Source organism: Gymnoscopelus braueri (assembly GCF_963280865.1).
Source record: "Gymnoscopelus braueri genome assembly, chromosome: 5".
In the NCBI taxonomy this organism is placed as follows: Eukaryota; Metazoa; Chordata; class Actinopteri; order Myctophiformes; family Myctophidae; genus Gymnoscopelus; species Gymnoscopelus braueri.
The window spans coordinates 13,501,509-13,519,703 of record NC_137606.1 but is presented as its reverse complement, the minus strand read 5'-3'; the positions used below and the strand labels follow the sequence as shown (position 1 = coordinate 13,519,703).

The 18,195-nt window shown below is 43.2% G+C and overlaps 1 protein-coding gene across 2 annotated transcripts in view; it reads right to left on the bottom strand.

The window, feature by feature from the left end:
* fat3a (FAT atypical cadherin 3a) overlaps positions 1-18,195 on the bottom strand; it is a 220,568-nt gene that overhangs the window by 104,374 nt on the left and 97,999 nt on the right. For both annotated transcript variants that reach the window (XM_080428619.1, XM_080428620.1), the window contains exon 3: positions 2,625-2,942. In XM_080428619.1, the coding sequence (XP_080284745.1) occupies positions 2,625-2,942 (318 nt within the window). The remainder of the gene's footprint in view (positions 1-2,624; positions 2,943-18,195) is intronic.

Below are 18,195 nucleotides of genomic sequence, written 5' to 3'. Positions count from 1 at the left end.
AAGCAGGCTAATCTGTATGCAAAGAGTTGTGTCCGTTGATTCACCTTTGTAGGCTTCAATCCTTTCATTTTACGCCGTGACTCTGCAGGAGTCTAGCCATCTATAAGAGGGTATGTCTGTCTGTCTGGAGGTCTGTATGTCTGTGTGTCCAGAGGTAATCTTGCAAACCGCTGGACCGAACAGCGCCACATTTCTTGTTCACTTTCAGTTGACCACAGAAGTATCTCCACTTATTTTCTTTCACACATGCTTTATACTTTTTTTAATAATTCATTTTAATTTTCTAAAAGGAAAGTCAATGGCGGAGTTGGAGGTGGCAAAATTGAGGATGCTAGGTTTCTCATTAGGAGTGACAAGGCAGGATAGAATCAGAAATGACTACATTAGAGGATCAGCCCAGGTTAGAAGGTTTGGGGATAAGGCAAGAGAGGCGAGGTTGAGATGGTTTGGACAGGAATGAGGGGTACATTGGGAGGAGGATGCTGAAGAAGAAGAGAAAGGCCAAAGAGAACATTCATGGATGCGATGAGAGAGGACATGCAGGCGGCAGGAGTCAGCGAGGAAGGCGCAGAAAACAGGTCCAGATGGAAACAGATGATCCGAAGAGTAATAAAAACAATAAATTGCCGCCTACAAATTGACAACAATTCTCAGGCTTAAAGATTACCTAAAGACTCCATCTCCCACTGCCCAGTGCTCGGATCACGGCACTACCATCGCACATAATCAGCGCCAAGTTGTGTTGCACTGGACTTTTTTGCGTCGTCAGTTCTCAGTCGTTTTATCAAACACACTACTAAATAATAATGCACACTGATAACTAATGTCACGAAATCTACGGAATTTCAGGAATGTTGTTGACGGAGCATGGCGTGCTTCAGTGGGGACGGTGAGTGACGATTTTGGCGTGAACAATCACGACTTCACGCCGGGCACTCCGTCGGGTCCTCAGCGATGCACACAGCGAGTTTGAAGTTGATCGGTCGAACTGTTCTCGAGATATACAACGGACAGATACGTACACACACACACACACTCACTCTCACACACATAGCGATGTTGTGCATTCATAGATGGATAGTAAATTACATTCAGAAAGAAGTTTAACTTCTGCAAAAGAGAATAACTTCTAGCCTATTACACACGGACGGATGGACGGACGCACACACACACGCACGCACCCACACACACATTAACTGGCATGTAGCAAACCCTAATTATCCTATGTGACACCAAATGTATGAACTCCTGCTTATCTCACAAGCACACCCACTGACATATGCCCACGCCCGACCTGTCACCTTTAACTGCAACGACCTCCATTACTGGCAGAGAAGCAAAGAGTCTACAAAACAAACCCGGGGTGAATAATTCCGTCACGCCAACGTGATAACATTAAAAGTTCTGCAGAAGGCAACAGAGATGTGAGCGTGTGCAGAGAGAGACACATAAGCACAAACAACACGCTCTCTCTCTCTCTCTCTCTCTCTCAGTCAAATAGAAAATGATCCAATCAATCACTGAGGAAATTGGCTTCTGCTGCAGTGGCAAGCGAATAGAACATTGACGGCAGGCCTTCCGTTACATAAGGGAATTTGACAAACTGGCAATCGCGTGCATTTATTCAAATGCATTCTGACAGGCAAACGGTTGTGCACACGTACAGTATGAGCACATTCACACGCACTTTACTCCATTCCATCACAAGCACCGTTGCTAATCTCGGCCTGTGGCATCAACAAACTAAGCTAATGAAAACTACCTAGTGAAGGTCCCTACAAAACAAACTGTACTTCACTTACAGATGGCCCAGAGGAGCCAAACAAAGCTCTTATACCTTGAAGTTGCTGAAAGAACCAGGACTTTTCCAATTCCGTTCAGTGCAACCTGCAAGTGCGTGACGCTACTGCAGTATCCAATAACTGCTGTAGGTACCATCAGTGGTTGAATAAGTACTGACTTTTTTTACTTAAGTAAAGGTATCAATACTGCATTGTAGAAGTCAATACAAATTTACTTGAGTAAAAGTACAAAAGTATTGGGATCAAAATGTACTTAAAGTACCAAAAGTATAAAGTACTCATTATGCAGAATGTCCCATTTCAAATGTATATATATATTTTTTAAATAGCTCACAATGCGTTGCATAGATCAGCTATTTTCAAATGGATGAAATGTATATACTGTAGGGCTGAAGTGGTTAATGTATGTTTTGTAATGATAATCAAAATCTACAAAGTAACTAAAGTCTGTCAAATAATTGTAGTGGAGTAAAAGTATAATATTTGCCTCTGAGATGTAGTGGAGTAGAAGTAAAAGTACTGACATTTGGAAATACTCCAGTAAAGTAAAAGTACCTCCAAATTGTACTTAAGTACAGTACTTGAGTAAATGTACTTAGTTACTTTACACCACTGGGTACCATCATTCCAAACTTTCTAATCTCTCTCACACACACACACACACACACACACACACACACACACACACACACACACACACACACACACACACACACACACACACACACACACACACACACACACACACACACACACACACACACACACACACACACACACACACACACACACACAGGTACATCGCTACTAAAAGTCACTCACCGGTACGAGGGTTGATGGTGAAGAAGTTCTGCGGGTTCCCGCTGACGATCCTGTACGTCAGTTTGTCGTTTCCGGCCGGCGCGTCCGGATCCTGGGCCTGGATCTGGATGACGGACGCGTCCCGCGGCGAGTTCTCCGCCACCGAGGGCCGGTACATGGGCTCCGACGTCAGCGGGGCGTTGTCGTTGACGTCCTCCACCTGCACAAAGACCTCGATGGCGGCGTACTGCGGCACCACGCCGTGGTCGCTGGCATACACCGTCAGCCAGTAGGAGTCCTTGGTCTCGCGGTCCAGCGTGTCTGTGGTGTAGATTACACCTGGGGGAAGAGGAAGAGGAAGAGATGGTTTACCGTCGGCCGATTGGCTGCATCTGATCTGCTTTGGTACTCTACACACGCAGACCGCCAGCATGACATCTGACTCAACAACGAGGTGAGTTGCAATTTATCTCCTTGCCAGCCTATACACTGTGTGTGTGTGTGTGTGTGTGTGTGTGTGTGTGTGTGTGTGTGTGTGTGTGTGTGTGTGTGTGTGTGTGTGTGTGTGTATATATATATATATATATATATATATATATATATATATATATATATATATATATATATATATATATGAAGAAAAAGAAAAAGAATAAACCTGCACACTCATCTGCTCCAATGTAAATGTATTGACAACGTTTCGAGCCAAGGCTCTTCTTCGGGTCAAACTCTTGTTTGACCCGATGAAGATGAAGAGCCTTGGCTCGAAATGTTGTCAATAAATTTACATTGGAGCAGATGAGTGTGCAGGTTTATTCTTTTTCTTAATGTTACTTTCCAACCCAGCACCTCAACCAAGTGATGTGCGTATTCTATTCGTTTTCATATATATATATATATAAAATGTTTTCCTTTCCCCCCCTTTTTCCCATTTCATACGAAAGTGTGAGATATTGCTTATTTAGATTGATTCAATGGTTTTGGAACTAAACCGTATACAATGAATTTAATTTAAAAACAAACACGCTGAGAAAAACACATTTGAATGGTAAATTCAGCGAAGAATTGGGCCTGAATCTTCTGTACTGCAGCACACAATACCTAACAATTGAGAGAAAGAGGTGAGATGAGTATGTAAGCTGCTACAGTATTTACTGTTATTAGCTACCTCATATACAGCCATAGAAGAATATGCACGTTTATTTGCTTGTTTTTCTCCCTGAGTACATTTGCTTATAATGTCAGTGATTAATGTTTGCTCTGACCCACAGCTGGACCACAAGGAGGGGGGGCATTACAGCCCCGATCGAATAGGGGTGAGTGAGTGATCCAAGAATGATGTGTGTAAACTGTGCCTTACGGATTCTCTCAGCTCCGTGCTGTGAAATAATATCCCTGAATACATTACGGGCTTGCAGCCCACCAGGTCTGCTTTGACAAGGACAAAGACACACAACTGTTCCATTCAATCAACATGAAATAAATTGTGGCCAACAAAGAAAAGAAAAAAAAGAATTGTAGACAAAACAATTTTGTTTTATTGACAAAAGTCCCTTGAAATGTGATTCAGTATTGCTCCATTGATAATTCAAATGTGTGTAGAGGATTTTACAGGAAAATACCTTTAACAAATTCAGTTCTTGTGTGAATAAGTGGGACAATGTCTTATTTTGGTAGAGGTACTATTCAAGTTCAGTGCTAATGACTATCACACACCACGGTCTTTTTTTTTTTTTTTTTACAGACACAATATGTGTGGTATATTCCCGAGATGCCCGCACTCAACAAGCCAGGCCTCTGGCTTTTGGCTCACCTCTCTGTTGATAAAATCAAATAAACTGAACCCGAAAGACCTCCGAAGACCACGTCTTCTCCCAAACTATCACGCTGTGCTCTGGTAAACCACTTTATGCCTTTAATCTAAACACACACACAGCCAAAAACGCCGAGCCTGTCTTTAGCCCGAGGGCTGTCTCGGAAAGCATTGCTGTATTCTGAAACGCGGGAGTCTCCAAAGTGTCTTGTAAAATGCTCTCAACAAAAGCCTTGACGGTGTCTGGTCAATGTTGACATGTCGTAGGGTAGCGCCGTGGATGTCTGCAATACTATCAAGGCCTCAGTCAATGTGTTTAACACATGAGCCATTCCTACTGCCGCCAGAGTAGGGTGCTTTGCTCCACGGAATGTCTAGTCACAACTCGTGTGATCTCTGAACTCTCTGTGTGTGTGAGCGTGTGTGTGTGTTCCTGTGCTCTCATGTGGGTTGTATGTCTGACACTGAGTGTTTGCATATGTCAGTATCAGCCAGATACATTGTGTGTAAGTTTAAAGTTTTTTTCATCACTTCATCGCTGTGTGTGTGTGTGTGTGTGTGTCTGCGGTACTGCTCCTCCTACACACACACGTGCGTGCGTGCATGTCTGTCTGCCTGTCTGTACAAAGTTTGGGCCATAACCGCCTCTATGAACTGACACAGAGCTAAACATTGATTTGGTTTGTTGAGTGGTCGATTAGTCTCTCCAATAAGCACACCTATCCATGTTCAAGCCTCTTGGGCTTCCACATGAGTGCTGTTGACAAATGTACTCTAGAGTGTATAGTTAGGAGGAGCAGTACCACACACACACACACACACACACACCCACACCCACACACACACACACACACACACACACACACACACACACACACCTACAATGTTAGCATCATGATCTAAATGCTTCCATTAGCTCTCATGCTTCAGAGCTGGACAAACTCATGAGATATTTAAGTGTTGCTGAGCGACTGTAGCTTTCAGGAGTGCTTGAGCGGAGAAAGACACACCCAAACATGATGAGGTCCATTAGCATCAACTGGATCAGTCAAGACACGCATGCTTCTCAGTGGCTTGTGTACTTGTGTGGAAAAGACGGGTTAAATGGCAGCCTGGTTCGTCCCTTTTAGACGCGGAAATGCATTGTCGGTAATGGAACACTTACGAGGGTCTCAAGTATGAAAAGCTGGGTGCGAGAAATGGAAGTGAGGAGAGGAACGGGAATCAGGAGAGAGACACAGGGAGTGCGCAAGATACAAAGTCGTGACAGATGAGATCATCATAGTTGAGAGCTTTGATGCTCTAAAAAAAGCCCCCAGTATCAGGGTAAATATGTCTATTTCTCATCCCCTATTTTTGTATACTAGACCCTACTCAGGAAGGATGCAAGTGGGGAAAGCAGACTCAACCGACTCAACAGCGGGCACCACACTCCCTCGGGTCCGGTGATCGGTTCCCGAGTTACACGAACTACAGAGGCACATACGCATATACTGTACCTAGAGATATCAAGCATTTATAGTAGGATTATATTTGTGTACTGTACATTATTATTTAATTTATAAACTGAAATAATTATTATTTTAAAACGTGCACTCGTTTGATATTCTCCATATATTTGTTTTGTGAATGACCCACATATTTTTTTCAGTTGAGCTATCAAATAGAGGAAATACGGGCCTCTAAGGATGGCATCGTTGGCTGAATTGCAAAGGAATCTGCTGTGCATGGACCCAGGAGGATCAACCTGATTTACAGTAGGAGACCATGGCCTTTCCTCCAGCGCCTCCATTCCCCTAGTGCCTCCAGGAGTGAATATACTGTACAATATTACACCTACGCCACTAACTGTTTAGTTGTTGTTTTTGCCCCGCTAGTGAGATTGCAGTGTTCTAAGGAGGGCAATGTTGGCCAGTTCAAACCACTTGGGTCTGGTTGGGTGTAAAGGCCTCTAGGGGCTGCTAGCTGGGATTTTGTTACAGTACACTGCCACTGCGCTAAGCAGTGGGCGTAACTTTCCAACACAGAGGAGTAAGCACTGCTAAACAAAACAGCAAATCAGTCTGAGACACGAAAACATGCTGCATTTTAGACTCCACTGCGGTCTTTTGTATTGGAGAAAGCACAGGCTGCACAAGGTATAAAAATAAACAATGTCATGGTCTCCTGTGGATAAGGCCCAAATAAAGACTTATCCAGCTCATCTCATTCTGTTCTAAACTTATCGCCTGGGACAAATCCACTTTTACCGAAGCCTTCCACAGTACAAACACATCAGCAGTGTGCAGCAGTGCTGTACTGGCCATCTAGCATAAAGGGAAACAGGGGGGCCACCGAATAGGTGGGCCTCTGGCCCGTCAAAAAATCCATAACGTTTTTTTACCAGCCGCCTGGCCCCGTCTGTCACTGTACCGGCCCTCTCTGTGTGCCAGTCATTCAGGATGCGCATGAGAATCTTATGCGTGAGTGTTTCAAAACTGGCCATCACGACCAAGTTAACCACTTAAACTGATTATGCTTCGTTGACCAGGATCCCCCAGGGGGATTTTTTCATCTACACCAAATGTCTTTGCCGAAAATAGACGTTCCAAAAGCTCACAACACGTTGTGACGCTTTGTGAGCTTGTATGTCTGCTACGGTATGTTCACATTAAATCCCCCACAACCGTAACTGTGGAAAAGTCCAGGGCTGAATTCCCAGTAAACAGGCACACACACACACACGCATGCGCACCACACGCACACACACACACAATGTGCCACATAAATGCCCTTTATTACATTATGATCACAGATCAAATAAATACAGTAAATACAGTAAATACACTAACACATGCACACATGCACACGCACACACACAAACAGTGCTGTGTGTTGCTCAAAAACAAGTGTGCATGTAAGAGGCTATTATTCACAAGGTGGCAGACAGGCCTGTGTGAGCAGATATGGAAATATTATCCTCCAACTCCATCCGTCTTACTTACCCTGAACAGGCTCAACACACATACACACACACACACACACACACACACGGAGAGAGAGAAATATTTTTGCCTATGTTCTTAACGAATGCTCTACTCCCCACAACAAACTCTAGATAACAACTGAAGAATAGTGAGGGTCTCCCTCTGTCCGGGTCATCCCACCCACCAGCAATGAGCACACACGCACGTACACACACATACGCACGCACGCGCGCACACACACACACGCACGCACATGCACACACACGCACACGCACACACACACACAGTGTTTTTTGGAAATGAATTAAGATGACCTGGAACAAGAGAACACGTTCAGTTGATGCTCTGTTGTTATGAGTGGGAGGAGGACTTTATGGCCTCTGTTTGCTTGTGCTTGAACATAGCAGTTAAAAATCTGAAAAAGTACCGATATCGGATATCCTCAGAAATCCAGCCTGGGCAGTGGAAACTGTGACATTATGTACACAGTTGGTGTCCCATTCACGATCAATGAAGCAGCTTCAGCTTCCGGAGAGACTTAATTATTGTACACGAATCTAGATTAAACTGTCAAATATTATGAAAATAAAGTGCATACAGTTTTTTTGCCCCCTGCAAATGTTATGGCTGCTTACCATACAATTAAACTGCATTGCTTACTGTAGAGGTGCCATAGCCATGTTGGAACGTATGAGAGCCATGGCCTGATGTGCAAGAGCACTCTGAAATACACTCTGAAATACTCACACAAACAACCATGCCACGTTCAAATTCACTTAAAATCACCTTTCTTTCCCATTCTGATCCTTGGTTTGAACAGGTTTGCACCAGATATTCTTGACCACGTCTACAGGCCTAAATGCATTTTGTTGCTGCCATATGATTGGCTGAATAGAAATGTGCATTAACATGCAGTTGGAGAGATGTGTCTAATAAAGGGGCCGGTGAGTATATATGTGTATATGTATATATGTTACAGTATGATTGGAAAACCAGTCATATAGAAAAAGGAGTGCTTGTTTTCTTCGAGTTCACCACCCGCGCCCCCCTTGCGGCGAGTGGGCCCCATAGTCAAAAAAAGAAATGACGTCTCAGAGGTACCAAGACTAACATAACTCGGATGGTGCTGAGTCGACTGAAGGTGACTTCGCAACGTTCGGCATGGAAACTGGCTCGCATAAGCTCGCTCGGCGGTGCCTCTCGTGGCACAAGTCCCCTTCAGACGGCGCGCCTCCGTCGATGTCAAAAAGGATCCAGGACGGTAGCTTATCACGGTGACTTGTGCGTGTGCATTTAAGAGGCACCTCTGTATCTTTAACTTAGGCTGATGAAGAGTATTAGCGCAAAACATCACTGTATGTATGTGCCAACAAAACTACTAATTGTTTCTCCATTGTGCGCCCCATTCGACACCGTAGTCTGAGAAATCACCTCTTCAGACTATACTTCACCTCCTAGCACTCCTCATTCCTTGTATTATCGTATTAGTATGTTGTAACTCTGTACTTGTACCTGTGACATTTCATTGTAACTTGTATTTGTATCTGTGAACAATGAGAATAATAAACCTAAACCTATTCCTATTACTTACTATTCTTTGATATGCTAGTGATAACTAGTGATAACTAGCATATCCACTATATATGCTACTGGTTACTTACATAAGATAGATATATTATATTATCTTACATTTGCTTGTTAACTGCTAATCGCTCAAATCAAAATCGATAGCTTAACTCATTTAGACCTGCAAAAGGCTGCAATTAGTTAGTATTAGGAAAAGGACAAATCTAGAGAATGTAAGTACTGCTCTGATTCTGTGCAAAATCTCAAGCCTGCAGTACCAATCAAGATGAATACACGTTTCAGTTTATTCAAACTCAGCACATTTTAGGTCTGAACAGTCCCTCTCCCTAGGTTCAGTGAAAAAAGAAAAAAAGAAAATAGTGCCAAATAAGCTGTGTCCACAATATTTGCAAACAAAACTATGATATGATTTTTGTCAATATCATGCAGCCCTGCATAGCTCTCAGTTCCATCCTCACATTCTCAGTTGCACTCTGCAGTATAAGAACCAGGCTGTCACTTTGCCAAGTGGACATTCAGCTCCCTCTAGCCTTCCACATGGTGGAACACCATTTCAGCAGCATTTTTAAAAGGGTATTTTTTGAAACATGTCCAATTTATTTAACAGTAAAACGCATAGTTACAGGAAAGGCAGGGTAGGGAGAGGGGATTACATGCAACGCGGGTCATGAGTTCTATTTGAGAGCCATTACATTACGACTACTGTAGGTCTGTGCCTATGTGGTAAACCTATCAACTGGCTGAGTGAATAAGACTCCCCACCCCAACACTCCCCAATCCCCTTCTGCTCCACATACAAAAGACTAGCTGCACCTCTCTCCTCACGACTCCCACCCGCCACCTCCTTTCAGCTACTTTTAACCTAGTTCAACTTTAAAATAAATGTTTTCCCCTCTTTTTCTCCACCTGGCCCCCTTTGCACCTCTACACCTCATTATAACAAGGTTACACATGACGACTGTGATACACGCGTGATGGCTTCGAGAATTCCACTGCTTTCACACATAAGTTACTATAATTTCACTCAGATAGTCTACAAATTAAACCAAATGGACAGTTAAGGGTCCATTTGGTTTCATTTGTACACTGCCAGACAAAAGGATAAATGAACACTAAGGATTTCACTGTAGGTAAATGGCGAAAAAGGTTAATTCAGTCATAGGAGATATACAGTATAAAGGGAGAAAACGACAGCACTTAAATCGTTAACATTACATTTATCTCCTCCTGATATGATTGAACACACACATGCACAAATGGGAGAATACTGACTCTATACGCTATATCAAAATTAATCCATACTCACACACACACACACACACACACACACACACACACACACACACACACACAGCTACACCATCGTGTCTGTCCTGTGGGAACACTGAATGCTCAAGGTTAGCTGTAATTAATTCAGTTTTGCCCCCTGCATATTCTCCCTATCTTTATATTCATCCCCTTTTTACTCTCCTTCACGCCGTCTGTCTGCAAACCCCCCCCCCCCCCCCCCCCCCATCTCTACGTCTCTACTGCCCCCCCCCCCCCTTACTGCAGTACAATTAATAGCTAGGCACCATGTTAGAACATTGCTTTTAATAGCCTAAGTCGTCTACTTACATGCCTGCTTTTCAATTAGGAGCCTGGAATTAACCACAAATGTCAGGGGTGCGACGTATAAAAACACAAAGGAGTAGAGAGAGGAGTGTATTGAAAGCGATTGATGAAAAGAAGCAGACAGGCTACACACACGCCCATGCACTGAGGTTTGCACACAATAAAACGTAGAAACTAAACAGGCGCGCCACATTGACATGGCTCTGTGCTCCACTACACATGTCAAGACCACTGCAGTCAGTGTACTGGATCACTGGACTAGTTTCCACAGCAGGACGGACGTACGCTCGCACACAGTTTATGAAGTATCATGTTTTTTGAAGGACCTATGAGACATTGCATTCATATCCTTAACCCTTCTGGTAACACTGTGCTACCATGCTAATGTCAGCAAAAGAGTGCAAAAGGAGGTCATACTTCGCAGAATATAAAGCTTGCATGCACGGTGGTGCGAGGAATCTAATAATACTGCTGCCTGTGGGACATACAGCTTGTGACTTTGGATTTTTATATTTTGCCAAAGCATTCGTCACTGTATCCTTTCTGGTAAAGTTCCCTCAACTTCTTGCTCCGGTGACCCAAAATGCGCTCAGATCTACCCAGTATTCCCTGAGATATAATCCATTTTGACAAAACACAAACAACAAAATCAACACTTCAGCTGCTTGACTGAACTTCGGCGGGAGAATTGTTTGTTTGCTCATGACATACAAAAGAGATGTCATCGACATGTTATGTTCCTGGTTTACATTACCGAGTCCTGCTGGGTTCTCAACTGGTTTCACACCAGAACCCACGTTTTGCACTGACCTGATATTGTTGACCGTCATAGTATTTCTGCATTAACCACTTTCAAGCTGGCGTCGCTATTTTGGGCACCAGGTAAAAAAATGTTTTTCTAAAATAGCAAACATATAAAATATATATAATAAGTGCTAATGACTATCACACACCCTGGCCTTGGAGTAATTTTTTTCCCTTATTATTTTTTTACAGACCCATGCAATATGTGTGTTATATTCCTGAGACACCGGCACTCAACAAGCCAGGCCTCTGGCTTTTGGCTCACCTCTCTGTTGATAAAATCTAATAAACTGAACCCCAAAGACCTCCAAAGACCACGACTTCTCCCAAACTGTTACACTGGGCTCTCTGTACACCACTTTATGTCTTTAATCTGCGTGTGAAGCTGGAGCTATTCTCACCACGTGACACCATCATACAATGAAGTATAAAACGGGGCGAAATTGTTTTATATACTCGATGCAGCTCTGGATTGAGAGATGAACGTTCGACCCCACCCAATGTATATACATTAATTACTGGAAAGGTGATTTTGAGACCTGAATCTCCACTGTTTGTTTTCATCGCCCTTCAATGAAAAAATGAAAAAGAAAAAAATTATATATATATATATATATCCCACGATTTTGTAACCCGTTTTTCACCCAGTGTTATTTTCCTAAGCTTGTAATACTGAGCGCTACTCTCCCTCTGCCAACCTGGGGAGAGCCCCAAACTGAGCTCATACTTCCTTCAACGCATGAGGAGCTAGCAAGCCGCTTCTTATCACCTGACAGTGGGGAGTTTCCCCAGTAGGACGTAGCGCGTGGAAGGAACACGTTATTCCAACCAGTTCCTTTCCCCGCCATCAGGCGCCCCGGCTGACCAGGGGGAGGTAGTTTAGAGACCAGGATTACTGCATGTTTTTTGTGGGGGTACCTAAGAGACACGGGGAGAACATGCAAACTGCCCACAGAAAGGCCCTCCGTTCAACGTGCTTTGACATATTTAATTTGTCTCAAAATATTTAGCCATTTCTAGAAACAGACACAATGGAGAAAGTGTGTGCTATCTCTTCATAAATTAATTGTCATCTGGTTGTGTTTGTAGTCCCTCGGAGGGATTATAGCATTTACCTTCTAACCTCCTCATCCAACCTTTCTTCAACACTGTCCATGGTACGTTGCCAGCAGATTGCAAAAATAAATTGTACGTATAATAAAATATAAATCACGAGAACCATGAGTTTTGGCCAATCACACTAGACACCAATATTTGCATTGGGGTCTATATGGTAATATTTGGCTAGTTAGAAACTCATGGAGGTCCAAGAACTGCTGAAAAAAATCCACAAGGCAATGTGTTTGTTCTTTTTCTCAGCAATGACGTCATTTTGTTCTTACTACTACCTGGCCAAACTTTGCGACCCGTTGTGAGCTTGTCGATCGGCTATTTTCTGCGAACGTTTTCACAGAATTTAAGTGGATTTAAGTGGTTAAAAAGAAATATGATACCCCATGCTAAGCTAGGCATGCACAAAACATAAAAGTAATTAACTCTCTCAGTGCCAAGCCACGAGTTATCCCGAGTTTTTTCTGAATGCCCTCAGTGCCAGAACGAGTTATCCCGAGTTTAAAAAGATGTTCAGATATAATTATCTGAAGATTTGCAGCTCCATCCACTCCTTGTTTAACTTATAACTGAAAAAGGCTGTATCTTGCTTCCTAAGCACTTTTTTTTTACTTTGAAAAAAATAAAAATAATTGCTGGCAAAGTATGAACATATTTTTTTATTTCATTGGCACTGAGAGAGTTAATAGTGAGCAACTAGTTAAGAGGGTATTGATGAAGCACAATGTCCACAATAGTAGCAATGCCAAGAGCAGTGCATGTCAGAACAGAACAAAGCCTTTTCAGATGCAGTTATAATGTATAAAGAGTTATTTTGTCTCAATAATTAACCCCAAAGTAATTACTAACCCCGTCTGGTAATCAAACGGCCATCAGACTTGAACTGAACATAATCTAATGTGAACATCAGCAGGTCTATTGGCAGCACTCCTTCTAGACTTCCCGTGCAGCAGAATACCGAGTGAAATTCAATAGGCCAATATGAGAGTCTTGGGCTTAATTGGAATTAGTAAAAGATTAATTAAGGTTGTGATTAGTGTTTCCACTAATCCAGGAGAGTGGAGACTCTTTCTCATTCATAAGGGTGCATTAACGTCCAACACTGCCCAATACAAAAGTCTGCGTTTACATTCTATATAGCTTGAGGACAAAATATTCAATGTGTTATATGATTAGCCAACACATAGCCTAAGGCATGTGCACATACTCAGCAAACGGCTATCATCGCCCACCTCATAACCATGAGCTAATGCATGTGCACGTGCATGTGTTAAGAATGCAGATGCCATTAGCTTAATCCTTGTGATCTGCTTTTTCCACCATGCAGTGCACACATGTACTGCTCCACATCTCATCGTCCTACACTTCCACTATTACCATACAAATTAAAACACTGAGGGATCAGAGAGAGGCCTTAAAGATTCCTCTCCTCTACAACATTCACTTGAGTGCCGCAGCCTACATATGTCAAATGATCACAAGGCCCATCTGCATTAGACCTATTTACAAATGGCAGCTTCAAAGACAGAGCTCACACCCAGAGTATTAACTCCTCGCTCTCCTTGAGCTAGCACTAGGCAAAATTAAGAATTTACAATAGTTATGGACCAAATGCCAATGTTCATTATGTCTCTATTTTGTTGGAACTTCTCGTATATAACACATGCAAACACACAAAATGTGTCACAAGTGGCAAAGAAGTGATTATTCAATGTGGGTTTGTTTCCCCCCATTTCATTAAAGTAGAGAATCAGAGCTATACAAGTTGGTATTACTTTCTTATATTGATCTAATAGTTTTGGAACTACACCTGCTAGAATGAATGTGAATTAAAAACCTGATAAAATTACCTTGAAGTGGAAATTACAGTCATTCGTGAATTGATATTTATGCATTGTTTTCATATTTACATGCCGACTTCAGATCCAACTTTTGGATAATTAATGATAGTAAAAAATTAGAAGATTCTGCATTTGTGATGGAGTCATTTTTGATCTAAATTACTTTCGGCTTTCCTGTAAAGTACACAAGTGTGGTATAGTCTGGTGTTTGCCACAGATGGTCACATATAATTAATCTCAGCATTATAAGAAAAGTAGACTGTACACGTCATTAATGCACCGTACACACATTTTTTTTCAATATTCTGATCGCAAAACATTGTTACTTAAAATGAGTATCACATCAAAGAAGCTGGTATATCGCCCGGCGCTATACCTTTCACTATTCCAGACAGCCGGTAGCCGAGACTCTGTAATCTTCTAACCAGGTTCTGACCTCATCACAGAAAGCCCTGTCTTCTTTTTTCCATAGAATTTCAATACCACCATCACACTAGTTTCCCATCAGCAAAAAAAAAAGCTGTATAAAGACTGAAAGGGAGGGGAAGAGAGAGAGAGTAGAGGGAGAGAGTGCATAGCAAGTGAAAAGGCCGGATGGGCAGAGCGAAAAAGGGTCAGGAGGTCTTGCGTGGGGTTTTTGTTTGAAGTTGGGGTGCTAAGCTCTGGGGGCTTATCAACGCAATCAGCTAAGTTGATTTACTGCACAAATCGTCAATGCTGCCTGGGGAGCAGCATAGGAAGGCTTAGAAATGCACATACATTAGACAGCCAACTCGTACGAAAAATATAGAGAGAGAGAGAGAGAGAGAGAGAGAGAGAGAGAGAGAGAGAGAGAGAGAGAGAGAGAGAGAGAGAGAGAGAGAGAGAGAGAGAGAGAGAGAGAGAAAGATGATCTCACTGTAAACACACCTGCATAATATAAACAACTGATCGCCTGCAACACAATAATTGCAAAACCAAACACACACACAAACAAAGCCCTATGAATGCCAAGAAACCAACAGAGCATCAAGTTCAACTTGACTTAGTCTGCTTCAAAGCAAAAAGGGGAAACAATTGAAGTCAAAAGCACTCTCATTCAGAGTGCACCGCGGCGGTTTACTGTCCCACGGAAAACACAAGGCCCTGGGGGCGGGGCCTTTTTACTCAGGGCGAGGAGGAACCGGAGGGAGGTTAAGGGAGGCTGATGAAGAGGAGGCAGGAGGAATGGAGGTGAGGAACGGCGACTAAATGATGTGTGAAGGACATATAAAGGACCGACACATACGAGTGTGTGTGCGTGTGTGTGTGCGTGTGAGCGTGCGTGTGAGCGTGTGTGTGTGTGTGTGTGTGTGTGTGCGTGCGTGTGAGAGATGTATGTTTCCGTATTCTGGTGGGGTGTGGGGGAATATCTCAGGCACTTCCATTAGTCATTGCTCCTTCTTCCTGGTCTTTATGTGTCCGATGTGGGGCCTATAGTCTTCGTCAAAGAGGCCCAGCACCCTAGGCACACACACCGACACAATGAGCCTGACAAAACGCTCTCCGCCTCCACAGGGTTGTACCATGCACCCCCCCCCCCTCGGTCTGGCTTTGTGCTCATGATCCCACACTGCCTAGAACTCTGGGAAAGTCCTGAATCTGGGAAACTGCGCAAGTGGCATATTTAACAGTAACGGACCACTGTAAAATCCTGAGCATTCATTTAAACTCACAGAGTTTACCAAATGTAACCAAAGAGCACCCTGAGTTATAAAGGGATTAGTTAACAATGTTTTTTTTCCTCTAAAATATATAATTATATATAATAAGAAATAGAAAAACTACGAGAAAAATACATTTAAAAACAGAGGAGTGGAAGCACATGTCCTCCCTGGACTGGGAGACAGTCTCACCAGTGACATACTCCCATACCTCCCTTTTACACTGAATCCATCTCTCCATTCTAAAGATAGATAGCCTGGTTATAACTGACCATAGACCATAGATTCATGTTGGCAGCCATTTTGCTCTTACGTCATACATGGGGGGGGGGGGGGACAACCAGTGGTGGGAAAAGTACTCACATTATTTACTTAAGTAAAAGTATATCAATTCTGCAATGTAAAAATACTCTTTTACAAGTAAAAGTCTGGAATTAAAAATGTACTTGAGTAAAAGTACAACAGTATTGGCATCAAAATGTACTTAAAGTACCAAAAGTAGAAAGTATTCATTATGCAGAATGTCCCATTTCAATTTTTCAAATGTGTAAAAATATTTTGAAAATAGCAGATCTACAAGTTCACAATGTGTCGCATCGCAACGCATTGTGAACTTGTAGATCAGCTATTTTCAAATGGCTGAAATGTATAGGGCTGAAATGGTTAATGTATGTTTTGTAATAATAAAAAAAATCTACAAAGTAACTAGTAACTAAAGTTTTCAAATCATTGTAGTGGAGAAATTGGAAATACTCAAATAAAGTACAAATACCTCAAAATGGTACTTAAGTACAGTACTTGAGTCCAAGTACTTGGTTACTTTCCACCACTGAAAACAACCAGGCCAGTGAGCATCCCCCAAGCCACAACAAGCTCAGCTGATTCGGTATAGCGAAAGGCAACGACCTCCACGCCTCCCCCCTTCCCCACTGCTCTCTACCTCTCCTCACAGCGGGCGGAGGCCTGTGGGCATCCATGCCGGCATGGCGGAGACCCAGGTGAGAGAGGCAGGGGGTTGTACATCTGAAAGACACCCCATGATTCACAGCAGGGCGGTGAAAGGTCGCAGGGAGAAGGAAAGGTCGGCCTCAGCGTGACTCGTGACGTGAGGCATGGAGCGATAAGGAGCAGCGACGAGCGAGGCCTCTGGGAAACTCCTGGGGCGTCCGCCGTTTCCAGGTATAGGAGATTGTTTGTTTCTTTTCCCCCCCGATCAGAAACTTAACCTCATCTCAACAAGGAGGAAGACAATAAAAGTCTAGACCCTATGGTGAATTGCAGTGCTTTCAGGCAATCACTGTAAAAGTCTGAAGCACTCCTTGCTCAACGGTGACAGAATAACCCTCCTGCAGTAGATGTCCTCCCCATTCTCAGCCAGAAGCAAAGGCCATAAGCTTTCTGGAGAATTGATACAATATTCCTACACCGGATAGGTTTCATAATACGATCACTGCTGTGGCTGGCGGAGTACTTAACAAGATAGTGTGGCCAGACGGACGTTAGAGGACATGATTTGCCCCCTCCTCAGGACACCGTTATTCAACGCATCAAAAGAAGACATGCCCTGGAAGCATCTGTAGAGAAGCACAACAACATCTTCGTGGAAAGGGTTGGTGTGTGAGACGCGCACCAGACATGCGTTTTCAGTGTGTAAATGTGAGAAAGCGCGCGTGGCTGGGAAACGCCTGGGTTTGCATTGGAGTCTGTGGTGTAGATTTGCGACGGAGACGAATGGCGTTGTCAGGGAGAGTGATACTGTTGTACGATGCCACTGCATGTGTATGGAGCTGGGACATTGAGTGGGCCATGAGCGACGCTTTAAGTGAAAAATGACAACATTCAGGTGCCACTGGGCTGTTTTTCGCCCCGTTGGGCAGAAGCGAAGAGAGTGAGGATTAAACTCCCCTCTATGCCTCAGTCAGCTTCTTTTCTTTTTTAAATCTCTGTTACCTCATTCATCATTCAGAGAAGGCCAGAGGAGAAGCAGAAGGGTAAGATAGAGAGGGAACTAGTGAGAAACGACAGATAGAGGTAGAGGACGCAGCAGAAGCAGCAGACTTCAATGAATCAGCAAATGTGGCTAAATTTAACCTGGCCTACATCGGAAGTGTTGCCATATCTTTCCATGCAATATATTACTTATTAGCAAGCAAGTGAGCAAAGGGCTAGGGGATT